Below are 23,661 nucleotides of genomic sequence, written 5' to 3'. Positions count from 1 at the left end.
GGAAAAAAACAGTGACAACACTCTTCATCTTCTCTAGCGCAGATCAACCAGGTCTCGCCAACATTTTTCGCATTCCGTAGGCGGAGATTATTTAAATGAGGAACATTATGACTTCATAAGATCCGGAAAAATTGCGTTGTAGTCTTTTGTTGTAGTTCTTGAAAAGTGTATTCTGTTAAGTAAAATATATCCCTTTGGAGTGGACTTTGAGTTTTGTAACCTTGCAGATCTTTTTTATGCTCAAACAAGCAACATTAAACACTAACTAAAGTTGAAAAAGTGAAAAAGCAAAACATGACCTCTTTAAATTTGTATTTTTGTGTTAGACCGCACAATGCATTTTCCCCTTTTTTTCATATAAATAAATATATGTAAGGTATTTATTTAAACTAAGCGGAGGACAACAAGACATGCAAGAAACTAATTTTACATTTATCACAACAATATCAACAACAAAAAATCTTTTCACCTTTAGATTCAGTGTCTTTTTGAAGATCATGACATAGTAAGTGGCTATTGCTTACCAAAGTGTCCTTTATAAAATTCTGACTATCTTAAAAAAAAAAAAAAAAAAGGATGGCACAGGTTTCCTGTATATATTAAAAAGTGGGAATTCCTCAGATATAACAATGCTTCAAAACTGTAGTAGCAAATACACTGTAAATTAATCAAATAAAAGAGATAGCCATCAATAGTCCTTATGTTGTACCTATAGTATAAACAAACTTATCTATTGTGATGGAAACACCAAGCTTACATGTAGGATCAACACTGACCTTTAACTATTCAGACATGAAACAGAGAGCACATATTTGACAAGCTCTATCTTTATGAGTGTGTTGGACACATCAGAGATATGTTTTATAGATTTGTGAGGTGCACATTTGCTGGCCGCCTCTGGCAGCACTCAGCACGCATCATCATTTCCTATAAGAACCCATATGAAGTTTGTGGTCATCTGGTGTACTTCTCATTGCTGTTTCATGTGACGCATACATTTCACATTTTATGAAATTCCGCCTGCCGTGCATTCCCTGTACCGCTCAGCTTTAATAAAATACGTCATCAAACTTTTCTATTTCTTTGCTCCTTTAATTTCTGCAGTAGATGTCCACCAGCTGGTCTGGAGAGGAGGAGGAGGAAACACCTGCTTACACAGGGAAGGTGGAGAGATGAAATCTATGAAAACCTCAGTCTGAGGCTGTGTGTCAATATCTACAGTGCTGCCTACCTAGACAGCATTTTTTGGCATCAGTTGCATGCAGCAACTTCAAAATTTAGCGAGTTTACTAATTAGGAATCACAAACATGTGCAGCATTTTTTGGATGACACCCCCAAATTTTGCGGACTCAATATATGCATCTAATGTGCAAAAATGATACACACAAATGTGATGCCAAAATTATATTTAGGTAGGCAGTTATTTTGGTGTTGATACAGCTTTCAAAAAATTATTTAATTGCCATAAATGTTGGTGTACGCCAACTTATGATACCAAAAAAACAAAACAAATAAAATAAAAAATAAAAATCAAGGTTTAGGCGACTTTATGCATACATTTTTTTTTTTTTTTTGAAAAATCATGTAGTATCAAATCTAATAAATGGTATGTATGTATGTATGTATGAATGTATATATTATGCATTTTATTTAAGAAGTGTTAAATGTCTCATTGATTTACATTACAATCAGCATTTCATATTATTATTATTAATGACCATATAAATATCAGTAACTGCACCAAATTGCATACTTTTGCTCAGTTTGGGCCTCTGGAAAAAACAAGATGTTTTTTTTTTTTCCTCCTTGAGTGTGAGCTATTTATTCATATCATACTAACTCAGAAAGTGCCTGTAATGATAAAAAAAAATTGAATTAAATGCTGGGTTAGGGTTGTAAGAAATGTGGTACACACCCATAATATTCAGTTATGTTGTCTAGGTAGGCAGTTCACTAGATTTTAAATGTTATGATGCCCCAAACTGCTGGAACCACCAATCATTTACAAAAATGTTGCAGACACTTTGGTAGGCAGCTCACTGTTACAGGTTGCTGCACGCACCTGTGATACCCACAATAATGTCTAGGTACGCACTTCACTATGCTACAAGTTGCTGCAAGTGCCTGTGATGCCCAGAACTGCGGAACGGCCAGAAATGCAATCTAGAGAGGCAGCAGACGAGAGTTTGAGACGCAGCCTGAACTCCTCTAGTGACTCGCAGTGAGAGAGACCGATCCTCTGTCATATAACAGTCACTCAGCTCGTGCTGCGATTAGACCCATAAAACACACAGACTGTGTCAGAACTTTTCGCGCTGAGAGGGTTTGATATTTTGTCACTGATCCTCTCTTTAGGACTTTTTGCGGGCTGGGAGTTATTTTACGCGCACGCACGGACGGACAGACTTCAGACTCGCGTGCGCTCCGACAGACACCCAGCATCAGTTGTGAAAGTCTCAGCAGAAGCTCTCCGTTGACATGCTGAAGGTGAAGCAGCAGGGATGTCATCCAGGCGTGGCTCGGGGAGGATATGGATGTCTATATAAATGACTCGTTCAGTCTGATCACAGATGAAAAGAGCGTCTCTCTCCTCTCCGCTCTCTAAACACCCAAAAGTTTCCTCGTCATGGCAGAGGTGGCTGGATTTCTCGGGAGCATCGATCTGGATTTGCAGGCTTTTCCAGCATTGGGGAATGTGCCTCTGTCGGATGGTTTGAATGAGAGGTTGGGTCTGATTGAGGGCAGACTGCAGCGCGGATCGCTGACGGATTTTGGCCACCTGAAGGGCATCCTGCGCAGGAGACAGCTCTACTGCCGCACCGGCTTCCAGCTGGAGATATTCCCCAACGGGACGGTACACGGAACCAGACAGGACCACAGCAGATTCGGTGAGAACTCCATCCACCCTTTCATCCGTTCCTCTATTCAACCATCCGTCAGTCAGCAGTTTTGGGCATCATAGGTGTGTGTTAAAGTTTACCTGGGTCTCTCTGAGAAACTATTGACTTGTCCATTCCGATTTTTAGGGAGAGTCCTGAAGGATTAAAAAGTTTTCAAATTTTTTATAAATTGCATTGGGCCATCTCAAGCTACAATTAATAAACATTCGGTAACACTTTATTTTACAGTGTCCTTGTTACACATGTTACATGTACCACTACCTACCATAGTAATAACATTAAATTATGCATAATTACATGCAACTACCCCTCAACCAAATCCTAATTATTCCCAAACCATATAGTAAGTACATGTAGTTGCTTAATATTACTCAGTACTTAAATATATAATTACACTGTAACAACGACACCTTAAAATAAAGTGAAACCAAACAATCATATGTGTTTGGAATGGTAGACTATGTGCCGATTGACACTTAACAAGGATGAAAGTGCAGCATGACAAGACTTGCTACAAGATCAGGGCACATTAATGTGTTTATTAAGGAAATAATGCTGAAAAAATTTACTCACACGGGTTTCTGCTATATATATATATACAGCTATAGTTATAAATACTATAATCTAACCCTATCTGAAAACATTCTGCATTTTTACAATAAAAAAAAACTGTATTTACTTTATTTTTATATCATATTTACAAATGAGGTTTTGAGAGATTGTCAGGTTTAGCTCACTTCTGTGTACACATGGGCAAAATATGGTTAAGTATATACACACACACACACACACACACAAATGTACACAAAAATGCCAATATTATAACAATTAAACTTGGATTTGAAGTCCAAAATTTGTCATTGAAGACATTACTTAATTAGTGACATAACTGCACCTGTTTATAATGTCCAAAAATGCTGCATGTCCCTCCTGATTCAGTGAGCGAATAATCAGCCAATCAGTCAATCAAATGCTGTCAGTCATTGTGAAGGAAAGGACAACTCCACCTCATGAAAAATCTTAAAATGAACTGCTTCTTCACTATGAAGTTAAGAGCAAACATTTTGAAATGTTAAATTTAGCAGATCTGGCTGTCATGAGTTTTCTGTCATTTTGCATGCACAAGACAAAACTTGTATGCATAACTTGGGCAGAATTCAGCGGAGTAGATTTCAAGTGAAGCTGCAGATCTGCAGTTAGGGGAGTACAAGTAGGAAACTTTCTTTACAATATTGATAATGCTTTGGGGGTCACGCGTCCCATGTCAGAATCTGCACCCCATATACAGTGTCCCCTAAAAGTGCTTGAACAGTTAAGGCACACTTAATGTATAGGAATGCCAGAGCATTACATAACAAAATAACCAAGTGTCATTTATATTAAAGACATATAGCACAATAAACCTTTGAGCACGAATCCTTAAAAGCAGAAGAGGTTTGTTAGATTTAAAATAATAAAACAGATATAGTGTCGAAAACTGAGATGGAAATTTGTGATTGTGAAACCTCTAAAAATCACCAAAACACCAGATTAAAAAAGATTGCAAAAGGACTCAGAAATGCTATTGGAAGAGCATTTGAGAGCAGATGACACTTTGATATCTGTTTTGGGACCACTGTATATCAGTCCGCCTCTAGACGAGAGCAGCATATCTCAGTCTTACACTGGAATTGCCCTCGGCGAACTCCAGCGCAGGGTCAAGGGACGCAGGTGCTCCTCTGCAGTGGAAAACAAGCTCACAGCATGAGGCTGTTTTTCTCCGAAAACGTGTTCAAAGGACCCCGGCCGACGCAGGCACAGACACTACTAATTACAGCACTAATAAATCAGTCAAGGAGTTCTTGGTATTACAATGATAAACAAATGATAGCAGAGCCCAGACACGAGAATTTTTTGCATTGCTGTGATCCGTAATCATTGTGCAGGTGCAGCCCTCGCTTAGAAAACAGGAATAGCTCTAAATTAAAGCATGACCACTGTGGAATCCAGTTGTAATGCTTGTTTTTAGGCCGAGACAAGCTGCTTTACTGGATTGGGTGGTCCGCGGTCATGTTTCTGGCATCCTTCTGGCAAATGCGAGCCGTTTGTCGGTAATGTTGCAAGCTGGCAGTGTCTTTGATTAAACGCATATGAAATGTGCTTCTGCTTAACCCAGCTTCAGAGAGTTTTCTGTGTCGTCGTTTGGCATCCAAATCACAACATACTCGGTCCAGGTGGTGGTAAAAGGCCACAAAGGTGTAGTTTTTGCTTTAGTCTTTAATCAAGAGCGGCGTGTGAACAGCTGGTTTCGGCCAAGATTGGGCTCATATCCTGAAAATTGACACGAAGGCACCGTGGATGCAGATAACTTAAACAATATTGATTTGTATAAGAAAATGTATTTCAAAAGTCAGCAAAATAAAGTGAGATGCTAATCAAATTCAAGCAAGAGCTGCAACAAGCGCCTTAACCAAACATTGCAGAGACTATTGACTTTTGTGTTGTGCACACGCTCTATGATCAAAGTGTTTGTAACAAGACTTTAATTTCCTGTCCTTTAGGTTATTTTTAGATTGTGCCACATTTTTAAGATGGTAGTCTGCTGAAAGCTTACTTGTGAGGTGAGAAAACTGCCATCTTTTAAATACCAAATTCTCAAAGTAGACTCCTTTTATAGACCAAACACAGCATACAGAGAGGAGTTTAAAGATCAGTTTTTCTTGGTGGAAAACAATAAAAGCAAAAACACAAACCAGGCAAATGTGATAGCACAGCTGGTAGCCAGGCCAGGTTGGTTAGGCTGGTGTGCTTTGGTGGTTAAAGAGGGGTTTTGGACATTTGTCAGCTCGTCAGACTGAGAGACCAGTTGGCTAACCAGCTAACCACCAGCTTGGCCAGCGGCTACAACTTGCGAACCACCTTAGGCTGGTTTAAGTTGGGAAAAGCTCTCTGAAACATCTTGCTTAAAAGACTCTCGCATATACAGCACCGTTGACGTACAGCTGTGCTGCAGTTGTGAAGGTGTCTGGTCAATGTCTGACGAGTGTTGTTGTCTGGCAGGTATTCTGGAGTTTATCAGTCTGGCCGTCGGGCTGGTGAGCATACGAGGCGTGGATGCTGGTCTTTATCTGGGGATGAATGAGAAAGGTGAACTCTATGGGTCGGTAAGTCAAACCCCTGTAGTGCTCACACACACTCCAAACAACATCCACCAACAGAAGGTTCTGCTCTATGAAGTGTTTCAATAGGAATGCAGTCAAAGCTGGAATGAGAAGCGAACGACAACCCACCCACCAGCTCATAGTCTGTTCCCCATATGATGTAGATGTACAATAAAAAAAACACTTAACCAGACAAAACAAGCAGTGTTTCCACCGCTACAAGCCCTGACCTCTGATCAGTGGGTAACAGCGAGGTCTGTAGCCCGTGTGGCTCACCTTGTTTTTTGTCTTTGTAACTTTCCACATAAGAACAAGCTCTCAGACAGAGCGTTCAATCTCAGAGAAGAAAAACTGCCTCTTCATTTCGCTCCATACTTAAAATATTTACATATTTTCCAGGAACACATGAAGCGTGTAACGTATACACACCCACATATCGTGGATATACGAGCTGAGAGCTCTTGGTCTCTTGCATATCTGCGTGTTGCGTGAGGACCACGCTTTTCTCTGCTGGAGTGCTGATTGTAGCGGAGACCAGGAGATAAAAGCATGTAGCGGGATTTGACTGACTTTTTGCATGCTAGCATAGAGAACCATATATAGGAAAATGCGCCTTGGCCTCCCCCTCTGCAGACTTTGCCATGCATGCGGGAGAAACAAGCTATCAGATTTCCAGAGACAATAATCCGGGGCCCCAGTAAGTTTCTGTGGACCCTGAGTTAAAACAAACCTATTTAAAGCAAGAAGAGATGACTTCACATGTAATGCGATAACATCCCATTAAATCAGACTGTAAATGAATGTCAGCATGCAATCGCACGGCAAATCACCTGAAGACTCAGGCCTAGGTTTACAGTGGAGATTTAAATGCAGGTCCGTTTCTGTTGCAGTAAGATCAAGTGGACAGTTAGCATTAAACTTCAGAATTTAAATTTCATGATTATTTCCTCACCCCCACGTTATCCAATATTTTCATGTCTTTCCTTCTTCAGTCGAAAAGAAATTTAATTTGAGGAAAACATTCCATGATTTTTTTTCCCATATAGTGGACTTCAATAGGAACCATGGGTTGAAGGTCCGATTTGCAGTTTCAATGCAGTGCAAGACGAGCAGCATATCTCAGTCTTTTTTTTTAGAAAATGACTGATGGTTTGTCTAGATAAGTCTCTTATTCCTCGACTGGGATCGTGTCGAGCCTTTAAAGCTGCACTGAAACTGCAATTTGGACCTTCGAACCGTTGGACCGCATTGAAGTCACTAGATGGAGAAAAATCCTGGAATGTTTTCCTCAACCTTAATTTGTTTTCAACTGAAGAAAGAAAGACATGAACATCTTGGATGACGTGGGGGTGAGTAAATTATCAGGAAATTTTCATTCTGAAGTGAACTACTCCTTTAAGACATTTGGTAATCCCGTGCATGGAGCAGTATTTACTCCAAATTGCCTTACTTCTAAAATTAAGCAGCCATATATTCATTATTTGCATTTTTACCTTAGAACTTCTTATTCTATTCGCATGGCCAACTGTTTAAACGATTTAACAGAACTTTTAAAGTTGACTTTATCTTAAAAACTAATTTTAAATGTATTGTCTTGACACCAAGACTTGAACCTGGCCCATTCCATGACTGTTCTTTGGCAGGAAACATGATGTAGCCCCAGTGTCTTCTATTGTTCTCGGCAGTGTAGTCAGCCAGCAAATGTTCACCTGCTTAACCCGGAGTCATTGCTCATGGAGTTCTGTCAGTGGTGTAGTAGTAGCAGCCCACACAGACTCTCTCAAGCTGCCGTGTTTGTGCGAGAGAGCTTGTTGCATCATGGGGGAAGCAGACAAAAAGGTTTGCAGTTTTGAAGAATGATTTTGGGTGTAAACTGCAAAGCTTGCCCATAATGACTTTCCCTTCTCTGGTGCAGCGAGCACCTGCCGTCTGGCCTCAAGATAGTTTCCACTCCACACATTTTGCGATGGTGACAAGGGTAAACTGTGCACTGTGAGAAAGAAACAGTACCACGTCTTCACACCCTCATGCTTTCCAGCGCATCTGGAGGTCTGGAAATGGGAGGTGCATTTTAGTTCTTAAACATGTGGTCAAATGCACTTACACTGGTCTCTTGATGGACAGAGCATGGATTTCCAGCTAGATATCACACCATAGGATGTTTTGGTTAGGATGTTTCTGATTGGGTCAGGGCAGAAAAACTATTTTCCATTTAATTTCACATCTTAAACCTTGTCTCTAAAAGTTTTTGTTGCTCAGGGGTGTCCAATCCTGCTCCTTAATGAAACCAACCTTCCTGCAGTGTAGCTTCAACTTGCTGTAATCTTCTAGTAATCCTGAAGGTCTTGATTAGTTGGTTGAGGTGTGTTTAATTAGGGTTGAAGCAAAACTCTGTAGCCAGGTGGCCCTTCAGGACTGGACACCACTGGTTTAGGCTAAGCTTATTTATCATGTATCTTTTCAATAATGCTACTAGAGTTGTCAAAAAGTACCTACTTTGGTACCAAGTCAGTATTGAAATTTTAAAATTGTGATGCTTTGAGCGCTGTTGAGTTTCACCTCGTCAACACCTCTGATTGGCCATTGGATTTTTCTGTGATTGGCTACAATGATCAGCGCTTCAAAAACATGCTGTAAGTATAGACCTTATGTAGCCCCGCCCCTTTTCAGCGCTGCGCTCGTTGTCTTTTGTCTTCCGGTTTGTATTTTCACAGCGATCTCGCGTATTTATGAATTAACGGCTCGTTTTAAAATCTTCCCGGTCGACTGACATTTGTTAAGGCATCTACTTTAAACATTACAGTCCTCATGATAACTTTCGTTAACTTTACATTAAGTAAATCCACTTCAAAAGCTAATTATTCCTGGACAGCAATGTCAATATACAGAGCGACCGCAAAAACGGAAGTTAAAAGACAATATTCTAATATTCCAATATAGCCAATCACAGACTAATCTGATGAGTGCGTGAACACAGCGGCCAATCAGAGGTGTTGACGATTACACTCAACAGCGCTCAAAGCGTCACAATTTTAAAATTTCAATACCGACTTGGTACCGAAGTCGGTACTTTTTGACAACACTAAATGCTACTGTAAATGACCATATCCAGATAATCGAAACAATGTTTTTGTCTCTTTCCGGCTGCCTTGCAGAAGAAGCTGACAGCAGAGTGTGTGTTCCGTGAGCAATTCGAGGAGAACTGGTACAACACATATGCATCTACACTCTACAAGCACGCGGACACTGGGAGATACTATTACGTGGCTCTGAACAAGGACGGCTCGCCTCGAGAAGGCGGCAGGACTAAAAAGCATCAGAAGTTGACTCACTTCCTGCCCAGACCTGTTGAAATCGAGAAGATACCCCAAGCTTACAGAGACTTGTTCCAGCACAGGTGACCAGAGCATCCATCAGAGTTGCTGTGTTGGAGAGGTGTAGTAGAGTTGCTTGATGGGAAACACGGATTCTGTAGAACATTAAGAAATACAAGACCCTACTTCTCTCGCCTCACAGCTGTTTATATTTGGGTTCTGGTCCAAAATGAGGAGGCCCTCTCCAATGGTGATTGAGATAAACAGTACGTGTGTGTCCTGGATGGCTCCGTTTCCTCTTCTTAATGGGTTTTAAACCACAGAGAAGAGGGAACATTCCTGCATCCAAAGCTGGTGCCAAAAGATGTCTTGAGGAAGAGGTGTTGACTTCAGGGCCTCATCACATGTGTCATACAATCGACCTTTCTTCAGACAGTCATTGTGTGAGCCACACTTTTTGTAAAGTGAACCACATTTTTTGGCCATTTTCTCACTGGAAAAAAACTATGGTCCAAAACTAAATTTATTGAGCAACTGAGCATAGGAAGTAAAACCAACTGTGACTGTAAAGATAAAACTCAACATGCCAATTCTGGTGACCCTGGGGCGGATCTCATGTTGAAAGGTCATGACGCAGCACTTAGCAAGAAGATGGACACGGGGAGTTACCCGGACTTTCCTGTAGGACGAATGCAAAGCAAGAGCTTTTCAAATTAAATATACCTTTAAGGGCACTTAAAAGGAGAAAGACGCTTTGAAGAACAATGACCAGCTTCTACTGAAACAATAACAATTTTGAACAGATAAATTGTGAAATTGAGGAAAATAACTATTAAGGCTTTATAATAATGGAAACAAACACCATTTTCTTCATGTAAAACATTAGAGAGGCTTACATAGATCATTTTCTTTACATCTTCTGTCTGCTTCTTTTGAAGGTTCGGGAGAGGTCAAACCTTACACATTTTGTAGAAACAGCAAACACAACTAACCACTTTCAAAGCAAGCGGAGGAAATGTGTGGTGCTTCGGTAGAGGCTTTGGTCATTTGACAAAGGGTGACTTATAATGTTCAGGTTGTCAGGAACATTACTAAAATGTAAGTGAAAGACATGTAAATATGGACAAACCTATTTATAAGATGTACAATATATTTATTTTCAACATATAAAGTATAATTATAAATCTATATATAAATCTATTTATTTATTTCAAAGGCTCTATTTTGTAATGAACTTGAAGTTATTGGAACTGTAGATTCTACTGAAATATACAGAAGGGCTAAACCATTTGATCTGAGTGACTGACAATAAAATTGTCCTGCTATTGTTTATTGTCATTGACCATATTTGCAAGGATTCTCTGTACCAATTAAAATCTGAGAAACACTGAGCTGATTGAGTTTGACTTCTATGATAGTTTAGCTTCAGTTAAGAATTAAGCTACTGTTATAGCTTGAACAGTCGCATTTCTCACAGTCTTAAGGCACTGAAGGCAGTGAGATCACTAGTTATTTAAGTCAACATGATATGGCATTCACCAACCATTGTACTTCTATCTATTATGTCATCTATTTTGCAAGTAAAACTGTGTGTGGCATTTCATCAGAGGAGGAGCAAGTTATGTTTTGATGAAAGATTACAAAGACAAACATGTTGTCAAAGAGGGAAAAGGGAATTCTGATTTCATGTTGTCTTCAAAGTACAACACATTTGATACCTTCTTTCGGAAAATCTTCATGTCAGGGGTGTTCAGCACACTAGCGGGAGTCGATCAATCTGTGAAATGTTGTTTATCTAGTGCAGCGTAAATTCCAGAACATCACAGCAGCATTCACAGAATAATCCAGCTCTCCAGAGACGTGGATGTTAGCTGATGATGTAAAAAGACAGCTCTTGGCTCAGGAAACCTGTGGGAAAGTTCTCCCTAAGCAGTCTGTAGAGGCATAAATCAACGCCCTACAGAAAGCGAAACAATACAAGAGAATGTGTTGCATTGGTGGGCGTCAAACCTGTTCAAAAGTCGGCACCACAGCAATATTAATGATAACGTACCTAGAACTATTGTTTTTTTTATTTGTATTACTAATCTGATGCTTTGTAAATCACAGCAACACAAAACTCCCATGGTGATTGACTCCCATGAAGATTTGGACCAGCACTGATGTTGCCCTGAATGGACTCTATAGGGTTTCAGTCAACCCTTATAATCAGAAATGAACAATTTGGATGGAACAATCCAGATTTACAAACATTCACAACCCCACCCATCACCGATGCCTGACAACATCCTTGGCTCAGCTCCGTTCAGATGATCAATTGTTAGCCTCGCTGCCAACACGCTCTAATACTTTCAGATACGAAGTGTATGCTGCATATTCATGTGAACGGAAGGAGGTTTTCACATTGGGGGACAGATGAGGGAACAGCTGCCCGCATGGTGCTGCAAAGTTAGCCGAGTGGTAATCTGGGCATACCAAGGATGGGATCAACATTTCAACATCTGCAATAGTTGTAATGTTTCTCTTTTGGCAGCTTTCTGCAAGCTGTGAATGCAAGCTCCCCTCGGGAGGGAGACGTGGGCTTGAGGGGGCGAATGGAAAAGAGGGGGGAGAAAAACCCTGGCTGCTAAAGAAATGAAAATAATAGCGAGCAGTAGAAAAGACACAGCAGATGAAAGACTGAAGGGGTAGATTGGGGTGTACGAGAGGCGATGGATTCTCAGGGTGTGAAAACAGCCGTCTAGAGAAAGCACATCTGAAATGTGCTCTTGTGCTCATGGACATTAAGTACGGTCTCATCGGTTTACTCATTTACAGAAAATATTTGACCGTCAACTGCATTGCTGCAATCATGGGACGGGTGTGGCACATTTGAAAACGCATGAATATCTAGTGCAGGGCGTCTCCTCTCAAACTCACCTGCCTGTAACCGTCTAGTAATCCCGAAGACCTCGATTAGCTTGTTCAGGTGTGTTTAATTTGGGTTGGACATAAACTCTGCAGGACCGCAATTAAAGAGCCCTGTTCTAGCTAGTATACATCTGTCCCAAAAAGTTGTTCCTTTACTTTCCTTAAAACCAATGTCTAAAATTCAAGGTGGCCAATATACTGTGTACATATATATAGTATGTGTGTGTTAATTTTGATTATTACCACCCCAGCACCCAGTTTCCCAATTTTGCAGTCAATCCACTCCAGTGTCAGCTGCTACTATTGGCAACGTGTATATATATATATATACACACACTTGCTGCTATATGTTAGCTGTCCTCCATATTGGGACAGGCAAATCCAGTCTGTGACACTCAAGAGCAAGTTGACTGTGCATCTGCAACCCACATACATTTACATGTATGAATATCTCTATATATAGTGGAGCGGCTAAGTGCTTATGTTTGGCAGAATCGTTCAGTTTATGATACAAGCGTGAAAATTGGCATGAGCAGTCTCCATGGGTCACTTGACAAGAAAATTGTCCAAGCCACTTGAAATTTCAAGATGGCGGCCATTTTTCAAGATGGCCGACACCTTAGTGGAGCAGTTAAGTGATATAGTGGTTTATTTGGTGATACAAACATGAAAATTGGCATGAGCAGTCTCTGTGGGTCACTTGACAATAAGCCACCTACAGCTACTTGAAATTTCAAGATGGCGGCCATTTTTCAAGATGGCCACCACCTTAGTGGAGCAATTAGGCTTAAGAAATCATTTAGTTGGTGATACAAGCATGAAAATTGCCATGAGCCTAATTGCTCCACTAAGGTGGTGGCCATCTTGAAAAATGTGAGTTTAAAATGTTTAAAATGTTGCTGTCCCCCTGTACTCAATCATTGTATCCCTTAAAAACTCATCGTTGATCACCAAAATAAGTTTCCTGTAAAAAACAAATTCACACCTTAAAATAGCTTGAATGTAACCTCGACACCCTTGCTTCATTTAGTATAAGTGATCCATAAATATGCAAATGAGCCCCACCTCCACTCACCCATATAGGCTTGTCTACAAGGTAAAGCGTTTTATGTATCGCTCTCTACAACGTTGGGGACACAACTAATGTCACACAAACTATGTTCCCATTCACCATCTCCTGGACAAAGGCATATAGTTCATAACATAATATACACCATATACATAACTCGCCTGTTATATTGCTAAATGTACCTGATTTTTCATACAGTATCAACAGAAAAATGTATCGGGATAATCTGGCATCTCTCGAGACTCCTCTGCTAGTTCGCTGTTAATGATATGCTAAAGCCCGCCGGCACGTTCACCTGATTGGTTAAAGGTAGTTTGTGACGTCAGAAACGCCAGTGATTTCAAAGCGTGTTTTTGAGACTGTCTTTGGTTCACTGCAGTTTTAAGGAGAAAATACTCAGCAATGGTGTCGACTTATGCTTTAAGACAAACCATGTGCAAATTCATATTAAAAACACCACAGTCATATAAACAACATTAAAAGCTGGATTTTCACCACAGGGGGACTTTAAAATATTTCAGGGTTCCCACATCCACACCTACACATTTGTATGACTTCCGTTGTCGTCATGATCATTAGATACATTTTAATAATAGCTATTGAAATTGCAGATAATTTTTTTTTTCCTGACAAAAAAAAAACTTAAAACTGTGCATAACTAGAATGATTTATATTCAACCTTAGGAAATACTAAGTTTTCACAGAACATCATTTTTGCAAATTCATTGTGCCCAAGGTAGTGCAGAAACTGCACACCGCAGCAAAAAAATGACAACCCACAAGCAAGACCTGAATGTAACATCCTTTTGGTCACTTTATTTAAATGTGATATTAAATACTAAGTAGCAGATCATATTAATGGCAGAAACTGTTGGTGTATATGATAACATTTGAACATTTTCAGGAGGGGAAAAAGTTCCTCTACATTTCTGAACGACACCCTGTGGATTTCAAAGGGCTTATGTTTGCCAATGAAAAACATCTAATTTAGTGTCCGAAGTGGAGATGTGCCCAAGAACAGATCAATACAGCCCTAGCACTAACCTGATAAGGAAAGTGTTAGGCATCATCATTTAATCATCACCAGAACAGGTTGAACTTCGGGTTAAACCACACAAACATGTACCCAACACCTTCCAGACGCCAACTCAGGCACAAACCCAAATCAAGCGGGGAGAGAAACAGAAAAAAAATAAAATAAAATAAAACAGAAAAAAAAAAAAAAAAAAAAAAAACAGAAAGAGAAATTATGAACAGTACTCACAACAATATGCTAGGCAACACTACAACGAGAAATTTGATGTTACAAAAGTCCGGAGGAATTCAGCAAGCAGTTTTAACAACACAGACATTCCATAGCATGATTAGCAACAACGATTTTAAATACCTAAAAGCAGATTAGAAAAAGGGGTTTTAAAACGTTAGAAGAGATCTAGCTGCTTGATATAAGGCCATTTGATTTGACGTTACATTTAAGGTGTCCGCTGCAGTGTCTCTGGCGCACTGGCTATCACAGTACCGATGACAATCCACTACTAGGAAGATATTAACGCAGATAGTATTTACGGGGTGAAATCTTCTCTATGGTTATAGAACAGAAACTCTATGGTCCCTCTTCGATCACGCTGTTTTCCTTAATTATTCATATATGCACAGCCCTTATTTCAAGGGAAAAAACAAAAAAACAAAAAAACAAAAAAACTTGCAATGCCTAAAAGCATTTGGGGAGAATATCTTCTTTAATCTTTAAATACGCGAGAGAAAAAAAAAGATCTTGAATAACATTAAGGCTATATACACAAAATGACAAACTGCACTGCCAAAAACCCCTTAAACAAAGTCCCAGGATGCCCCTTTCTCATGGCCAGGGGGGGCTCACGTAGGTGTCCTGGCTGTGTCAGTCCAGCTGTGTGTTCAGCGAGGCGTCTACAGGCCCTTGGACGGGCCCGGGTTCTTGCCCAGCTGAGAGGAGGGCAGGCCCTGGAGCGCCCCGAGCTGCTGGTACAAGCCCAGCAGGTCCATCTGGTTCATGGGGGCCGAGAGGCCGTTCTGCATGGCCAGCTGGTTGAGGAGCATCCCCTGTCTCGCGAGGGCCATCTGCTGCTCCTGCACCTTACGGTTGGCCACCACCTTCTGCACGTACATCATCAGCTGGAGGGAGACCGGGACTGGATGTTACTCGTTTGTTATGAAAGTCATGCTATATCAAGAGCTCTGTTTTATGTATCGCGCTCTACAATGTCGGACACATAACTGTAAATAATATGATCAGGTTTTGGCTTGACTACGTTATCAAACAGCTAATAATGTGTTGCTAATGTTACAAATCATGTTCCTGTTCGCCATCTCAGAGTCAGGCAGCTGCCTTATAAAGATCAGCATTATTTTAAACACTCTGAACATCATAGAAAGTCAGTGGACAAGGGCATATGGTTCATCATAAGATCATATTATACACCATATCAAGATCTCTGTTTTCAAACAGAACTGGTGCTTTTCTTCTGAGCTGAACGAACGGTGACTATGCTACTACATTACCCGTCCACAAACAAAACGCGTTCTTTGATTACATTTGGGGTACATTTTAAGAGCTCGACATTAACACTTTTCCGGGACAAGTGGATATTTTTTGAAGGGGGCAAGTGAAAGAATTTTACTTGGCTATCCGGACAAGTAGCCTATTTAAAACGTCAATAAAATAAAATAAAAAAATAACTAGGGAATCACCAAAACAAGAGTATTACATTTAGTGTCAGCGGCGATTGGTGGTGGATAATAATGTATAATGTACAGATGGTTGCTCTGTTGAGGCTCACGCAGCCTCTCGAGGAGAAATGGAAACAAACGAGAGCAGCAACACTCACAGAAACTGTTAACATACTGCAGGAAAAATTAAAAATGGGGAGTTTTTAATATTTATAATATATGATTCAGTTAAGAAACATCAACCGAACAAGAGTGCTGCTTTCCAGAATACCATCATGATTGAAAATGTGACACTGATTTTATACAACGGTTCAATAAATAAGTAATATTAAGTAATTATTAGAGTTAATATTAAGTCATTCTTGAATGAATCGGCCATTTGAACGAATCGTTTGAATTAATGACCCAATGCCTCATTTAGACGGTCACCTGCCGCCACCTACTTGCGGTTTAGTGTCATGTTTAAAAGTATCATTATTTCCAACATTTCTTATTTCTATATCTAAAAAAAAATTATTTAAAACAATCTCATTACATTATTTAATGCATTTGTAATTTTTCCAGTGTAAGTGATTTAATTTAGCTTTCAGCCTTAGTGTCTTATTATTCTAATTAAATTTATTGATCAATTCTAAGAATTTGAAGTGAAAAATGAAGCATTCATTTTAATAAAGGTTAGAAAAAAAGCCCTTTATAAAAGGTAAAAATAAATAAATAATTATTAAAATGATTATATATAATTCAGGACTTGCTTGAAATAGAATGGGACTCTTATTTTGAAAGGCCTACGATTAAATACTGCCAGCTGCTCATTCAAAACGATGAGGGAGATCAAATACAACCATTTAGGATATATTGCAACACGATAATTTAGGCCCTTGTCCCAAATGGCACACTTCATGTGTCTCTGCACATCCTAAGACTGTTTATAGCCTTAAATTAGACCAAACATTGAGATTTTTCTCTGAATTTAAGACCGAGACTTTTTAAGGATTTGTAGGGACCCTAAATTAATTCACACCTCATATTTAACTCTTTTGGACGAATGGAGAAAACAAGTTGCCTCTGTGCAATGCGAAATATGCTGGGAAAGTGGTGCAACAGGGTTCCAGTAATAAAAGTCCCATTTCATTCTATTTAGGTTCAAACGTTCATGTCACTTAAACACAAGAAGAGCAGATGATGTCACGGAAACAGTGAGAAGTGAGCAAACGTACAGTTTGTTGCTTGCCGAGGACATCACGGTAAATAGCCTCCCTGTGTTTGACTTCCAGCTCGTAGCCGGCCTGCCTCCCAAGAGCCATGGACTGGACCTGGGCCTCCGGTAAACTCGGATTCTCCTTCCACTGCCAAAAACAACACACCTGTTACATCCTGTAGACCTCAACAAACAAACACTTACACGCTCATCACACACACAAACACATTTAGCAGTGGTTCAGAACTCAGTCCAACACAAGCTTAATACTGATGACACAGCAACCCACAGAGTCAATGAGCACAGCCTCAAAAGTGTAGGTTTTGCCCCTACAAGACTTACACCAAGTTGTGGCTCTTTGTAATGCAGTTGCTAAGGTGTTCTAAATGGTTGCTAGGTACAAAGAGTCCATCCACAAGTCTCTATAATAATCTGGTCTCCAAATATGACTCGAGTTCGTCCTTCAATGCAAGTCTATGGACTGATATGTTTTATCATATCAGTTTTTTTTTTGTTTGTTTTTTTTAACCACAAAAGTGGTTTTTGCCCCAGTGCAAACACATTATGTTTTTACAAATGTTAACATAAATTTTCACTATTGTCAGGGAAAGTGTGATAAGCAAACCTGGACCTGCACTGTCAAGGCCCCGATATACCTTGCGGAGTGATGTAATTTCGACCAAAATCAGGCCAAAACCAAGTGTGTCTGCAGTTCGTTTATGGAGTTTGAAACAGAACTTTCTAGAAATGTTCGCTCTGGCTGGTAAACAGCTTTGACCTACCATTGGTCAGTGGCGATTACATAATAAGTAGGTGTGGCTCTGAGGCTCCGCCTTCCATGACATAGAAAAAAACGTTGCGATTTATTTCTGTTCATTCTGTCGAGGTCAGACGCGAGTAAAAACACGAACACACTGGTGAGCCGCTTTATAGAAGAAATTGCACTTCAAACTGAGAGACACTGCCACTTTTTTTAAATGTTTAATTCTGTAAGGCTGCTTACTTTAAAGCAACCTGTTGTATAAAGTGCCGAATTGCCGAAAAATATCCACGTCGCTATGATCAGATGCTTTCTCATTGCTCATTGTGTTTGTAATTTGTTATTGAGAGGAAAGCACATATTTGCATCTAAACGGCACTGGGATGTTCGCTAAGGATATACCGCTGCTGAGGTACTTCAAACTTATTTTTACCCCTCGGTGAGGAACGAAAAATAACTTTGCTGTGAGTATATCGGAGCCTTTATGTGCAGTCTTTCGGGTGAAGTGCCTGAATGTAGGGACTCGCCCCCCTCCCGTCACTCACCACCTGCGCGATGATGTCCTCCAGCGGTTCCCTAGGCACTGACTTCAGAGCGCTAGTGGCCTCCAACACTTTCTGCCTGCCCTGGTTAATCAAATCCTTGAGCATAGAGGGAAAGAATCAAGTGTGAGAAGAAACAAAGAACACACTAGACAAGATTAAAACAAACGCTGAATTTGATATTTTCACAGAGATGACTAGCATACATGAATAGCTAGCAGCTGGCAGAGCACGACGCCAAATGTCGCTGCCTGAGGACGCATGTCACAATTAGCTGCCGGCTGAAGGAATGTGAAACGTGCATGTGGGGCTCATTACTTACCTCCAACTGTTGGTTGCTCATGGAGGCCAAGGCGGCCACGTTGAAGGGGAAGTAGGAGTTTGATGCTCCCACGCCCATTTGAGCATAGGCCGGCTGGTTGAAACGCATGGACAGACCCTGAAACAATAGCAGAGCGGGTCCATCAGCCCAACAGAACCAGACTAACTTAATTCAGGGTTCGTACAGACACTGTAAAATTAAATTCCAGGACTTTCAAGGACTACTTTTTTTGGTTTTCAAGGACTACAATCAGAGATCTCACTTAGCAAACCTATATCTTTATTATCTTTCAAATTCAAAAAAAAAGGTAAACCGATAAATAAAAATATACTAATAAAAACAAAATGGTACAAATAAAGTGCAGCCCATGCAAAGTATGCAATGACTGTGGCAACATTAACCATTGAAAGGATACTATGACAAAGATATTGCTTTCCTTATTCAAACTGATTTTTTTTTATGATGGACCTGATCAATGAAAGTTGTATCATATACTTGGATATTTATATGAGCAATATCACATTCGTAGTCATGCGAAATGTCTTTATATCTTTATCAGACAAACTGCAACATTAATTTTGAATGAAAATATTGTTTCATAGAAAAAATTAAACACTAATTTCATATATATTGTCTTTCGATAATTCAAGCACCTCTTCATAAATGTTTTTTTAAAAGGGTTTTCCAGGACTTAAATTTCAAAAAGTCAAGTACTTCAAGCACTTTAAGCACCTTGTACAAATTTAATAATTTAATGAGATGAGGTCACACAGAAGTATCCCAATTATAAATAATCTTCAAATCAGGTTCGGCCTGACAGATAAGTCAGTCTTCCATCACGCTAGTGCCTGCTGTACGGTAATCAAAGCATCACTTTTTGGGTATTTTCTACTCGATTTGCGACTTTAGACATGATCTGTCTTCGATCTGGCGAAGACACGCGGCGAACTATTATTCACAGCCAACAAATCACTGGAGGATCCAAAAAATCCTGATGTGCACCCATGTGAACCTCTGTTAGGGTCCTGCCCAAGCTGTGTTTGTCTTACGTCTCTAAACAGAGCGTTCCCCTCGCGAAGGTCAGCAGGATGGCTGTGTTTGTGTGTAAATGAACTACCGAGGCAGATGCGGCCGATCCCGCTCTCTAATTGGGTCTTTGGTGCACGCAGCTCGTAAACACACTCCACAGCTGAGTGTCCGGTGTTCAGACCTGGCACAAGCAGGTGTTCGGCAGAGAGGATCACAGCTGCGCCACAGACACTAAAACATCTAAACTGACGCTCTTTTAATCTGCTTTCAAAATGTGACGCTCACTGAATGGCCGTTTTCAACTAAATCATGAGCAGAACTCAATAGGGTTCTCTAATCACTGCAAGTGACTGCTTAAAATCCACCTTAATGGCTCTGACATTGTTAATGATTTTCAGTAACCAAATTAGACATAACTCTTCAATCTCAAAATACACCAATGACTGCAGCGAGATGATCAAAAGCGGGTGGATTCTTTTCGCTGCATACAATAGCTCTAGCCAAGTGATTCACTGATGAAATTACTCTGATTGAAGCATATTTAAAACATCTTGCCAAAAAATAACATGAAATTTAGGAGACAGATCACATGTAGAGCAGAATGTGCGTGTCAGTATGGTATAAATCACACACACACAAATCAAAACTCATGTCTGCACTGTCTCAATGCTCAGTACAACAGCTGAGAGCCAGCAGGTAAAACTGCTAAGCTCCCGTGTTGGGCACTAAAATTACAGTGATGTTTTCCATGTATGCGGTTTCCATGTGGTCTTTTTATTGCAATACTTGGGATGTGCATTTTGGTCATTTTTATTGCTTAAATACTCAGGAAAAGGAGCAGATTCAGTCTGTGGTTTTTAAACTGTAGGTCTATGTGCGTTTATGTCAGACGGACAATGTTTGCGATTACATCGCATCTCATCTTTTTTCAGCAGAAAGCTTTTTTTCCAGTTTGCAGTCGTTTTTGAAGATCTTTGAAGTAGCGTTTAGTTGACTGCGGGGTATCAGTCTATATGTTGTTCTGATTTTGAAAAGGAATCATTACAGTAAATCAGAAATGGAGAGAAGGCACTTGTGATACAATTCAACTAGAGTCAGAGTCCCACATGGCAAGTCATTTCTCTCCCACTAATGAGCTGCTGACCTGAGTCTCTGAACTGAAGACAATGACTCAGATTGTTTGAAACCTACAAAGGATTCCAGGACTGGATATAAAAGGACACAGACTCTCAGCCATCCGACGAGCAGGTTTCACTGTGTTTATGTAAGGGTTATGATTATGATTTGACCCTCTGAACTACTAGACACTTCAGAAAAGCTGTGATTCAATGGGTTCAGGTAGAACTGTTACCACTCTTGCAAGCAACAAGGCTTTTTGGTAGCTCTCAATGTCTTTATGTAGCTATAAAAATAGCTTTATTTTTACAAGGAGCAATACTTTTGAAGCTTTTGAAAACTTTTATGTAAGCACATATGTAAACAGTTAGACCTCTCTCATGGTAATGTGTCCATAACTACAATGGGCATTTTTTTGTTCATTTCTTATGATGATATAACTCCAAATTATTATTTGAGAGTTGCAGTCCATAACTAGAGAAATAATACCCCACCAAGAATTCTTAAACTGCTATCAGTAATGGACAGATACAGACAGACAAGTTTAAAAAAGAAACTTGTAACATGCCTAAAATCTAACACATTTGCTGACTGATATGCAGGTATTAGATGATATATTTATATAACAGTACAGGGTTTGTATGGCTACACACCTTCTTCTCGGCCTCGTATTCGGCCCACGCTGCCTTGCGATCTTCCTCACTCAGTGCCTCTTCCTCCTTGTGGTCCAGCAAAGAGTCATGCTCGTGGTAGCCGACGATCTGATCTTTGTAACTGTGAAGCAGTTCTGCAAGGACAGGATCCTGGGACAGGAGAAAGAGATGGGTCAACATCCTAAATCAATACACACAGATAATAATTTACCACGATTATTGATCTAAACAAACAATAATTAGTGGGTTAAACGTCTTGGCCAGCATTCACGCAAACACAGTGGGTTATTTGCTAAGTGAAAGTAAACAGTTGAGAAAGAAATCAGATGCGTATCATTATATTGGATCGGTGCATTCCCTCTTAAAGTGACAGCAGTGTATAAATACCTGCTGCTGTTTATGTCATTTATGTTAATCAAACAACAAGCTTTAACAAAGATCTACATTTAATGTATATAGTGAACACTATGCAGTGTTATTTTACATTTAATTATTACATTTCTCTACCTGAATACTACTGTTAAACTTAACTTTATTTGTAACTTTGTTATATTGTATTTATCTATGCTTGTAATTAGTGTTTGATCTTATTTTTTTACCCACTTTTCACTTGCCCTTGATAATGTGTGAACTATTTGCTGATCTGAAAAATGATCCTATCTGTGACTCAATCACCATGAGTTTTGTAATTCGTTGAACCACTAACAATAAATTAACATTTCTGAAAATTCACCCCATCTATTTTGTAAATGCAAGTTATAGATCTTATTGTGAACGATTCATCCATGTTTCTTTTTTTAAACTTCGTTTGACCGCGCAAGCTCATATTCATCTGCCTCCACTTTTGAATGCCATGCCAACATCCAATCAACAATCAAATCACAAGAACCATGTCCCACCCTACATTTTTTCTTTATCGATAATCCCTTACACTTATTTTTACACCACAATATGGAAGAAAATATATATCGCTACCTCACTGTAACTGGACGACCTAAGATTCTGATCACCTAACAGTACACGTGGACAGTCATGTGTGGACATATTCATTTACTCGATGACAAAAAGTTACAAAGGTTCAGAATGAGTCGTTTTTTTGCATCATATACACAAGTCCACGTTCTGAGTTCCGAAAGTTACAGTATGTTTTCATAACACACGCTCTTTAATATAAATAAACAGCAGTTCGTTTGCACTACAAAGCTAAAATTAAAAAAGAAACGGCCTCGAGCCAAATGTTCAAAATAGGACATTTATAATAACTGCAGACGCTTCCATGCAACTCTGGTATCCATGACTACACTGTTATTGAAAACAATACCTGAGTGGCGCATAATTCACATCCAGGCCTCTCACAAACATGGTTTAAAATGACTCTACAGCTATTGTTTGCTTTTCTTTGTCTTGCCTGCACTTTACATTAAAAAGGTCCTCAAGATCTGGAAACATCTCCAGGGTACTGCTGGATCCCAACCATATGAGTATATAAAACGCGTTGTAGTTACGTCATCACCCGACTGAGCAGCATCAACAAACAAAATAAAACAAAAACAAAATTAATCATAATCGCGACTAACGTTCAAAGGGAAAAAGCCTCACGTTTCCAAATATGGGACTGATTGCGAAATTGCACCAGAAAAGGTTTGGATAAACCGAATCTAAGGAATGAAGTGAGAAAACCTCAATCATCCTCTGAAGAGCGTATCATGAATAACCAGATCAAGGTTTATTTCAAGAAAAGAAAGATAACAGCAGTAAGACAGGTACCAATAACAGAGCCATGCTTTCTGCATTACAGCAGAGTGTAATGGAGAGCGCAGCTACAGATCCATCCACATCAAGGCTTTTCAGTAAATGGCTTCGATAGCTGGAAAATAAAAACATGTGGCGAAAGCCTGCATAATCACGCCAGGCCTGGCCTTTGATGGCCTATGATGGTGATGGTAATTTCTGGCTAAGTGGCTGAATTAAAACATGGCTGGATGCTGCCATGTGAGAAAC

General features: G+C 39.8%; 2 protein-coding genes across 4 annotated transcripts in view; one reads left to right on the top strand and one right to left on the bottom strand.

Moving 5' to 3' along the window:
- Positions 1-2,225: 2,225 nt before the first annotated feature.
- On the top strand, positions 2,226-10,672 carry fgf16 (fibroblast growth factor 16). Its single transcript, XM_079891801.1, has 3 exons — positions 2,226-2,889; positions 5,941-6,044; positions 9,197-10,672. The coding sequence occupies exons 1-3, from the start codon at positions 2,628-2,630 to the stop codon at positions 9,440-9,442; spliced, it is 612 nt and encodes a 203-aa protein (XP_079747927.1). The 5' UTR covers positions 2,226-2,627; the 3' UTR covers positions 9,443-10,672.
- Positions 10,673-13,984: 3,312 nt separating this feature from the next.
- atrx (ATRX chromatin remodeler) overlaps positions 13,985-23,661 on the bottom strand; it is a 52,022-nt gene continuing 42,345 nt past the window's right edge. For all 3 annotated transcript variants that reach the window (XM_079892295.1, XM_079892296.1, XM_079892294.1), the window contains exons 31-35: positions 21,661-21,810; positions 18,863-18,979; positions 18,544-18,639; positions 17,258-17,386; positions 13,985-15,485 (exon numbers count right to left, since the gene is read on the bottom strand). In XM_079892295.1, coding sequence (XP_079748421.1) covers positions 15,261-15,485; positions 17,258-17,386; positions 18,544-18,639; positions 18,863-18,979; positions 21,661-21,810 — 717 coding nt within the window. In that variant the 3' untranslated portion in view covers positions 13,985-15,260. The remainder of the gene's footprint in view (positions 15,486-17,257; positions 17,387-18,543; positions 18,640-18,862; positions 18,980-21,660; positions 21,811-23,661) is intronic.

The sequence above is a fragment of the Squalius cephalus genome, assembly GCF_949319135.1.
Source record: "Squalius cephalus genome assembly, chromosome: 14".
In the NCBI taxonomy this organism is placed as follows: Eukaryota; Metazoa; Chordata; class Actinopteri; order Cypriniformes; family Leuciscidae; genus Squalius; species Squalius cephalus.
Note: the sequence above shows the minus strand (reverse complement) of the source record. Positions and strands in the feature narration are given on the sequence as shown.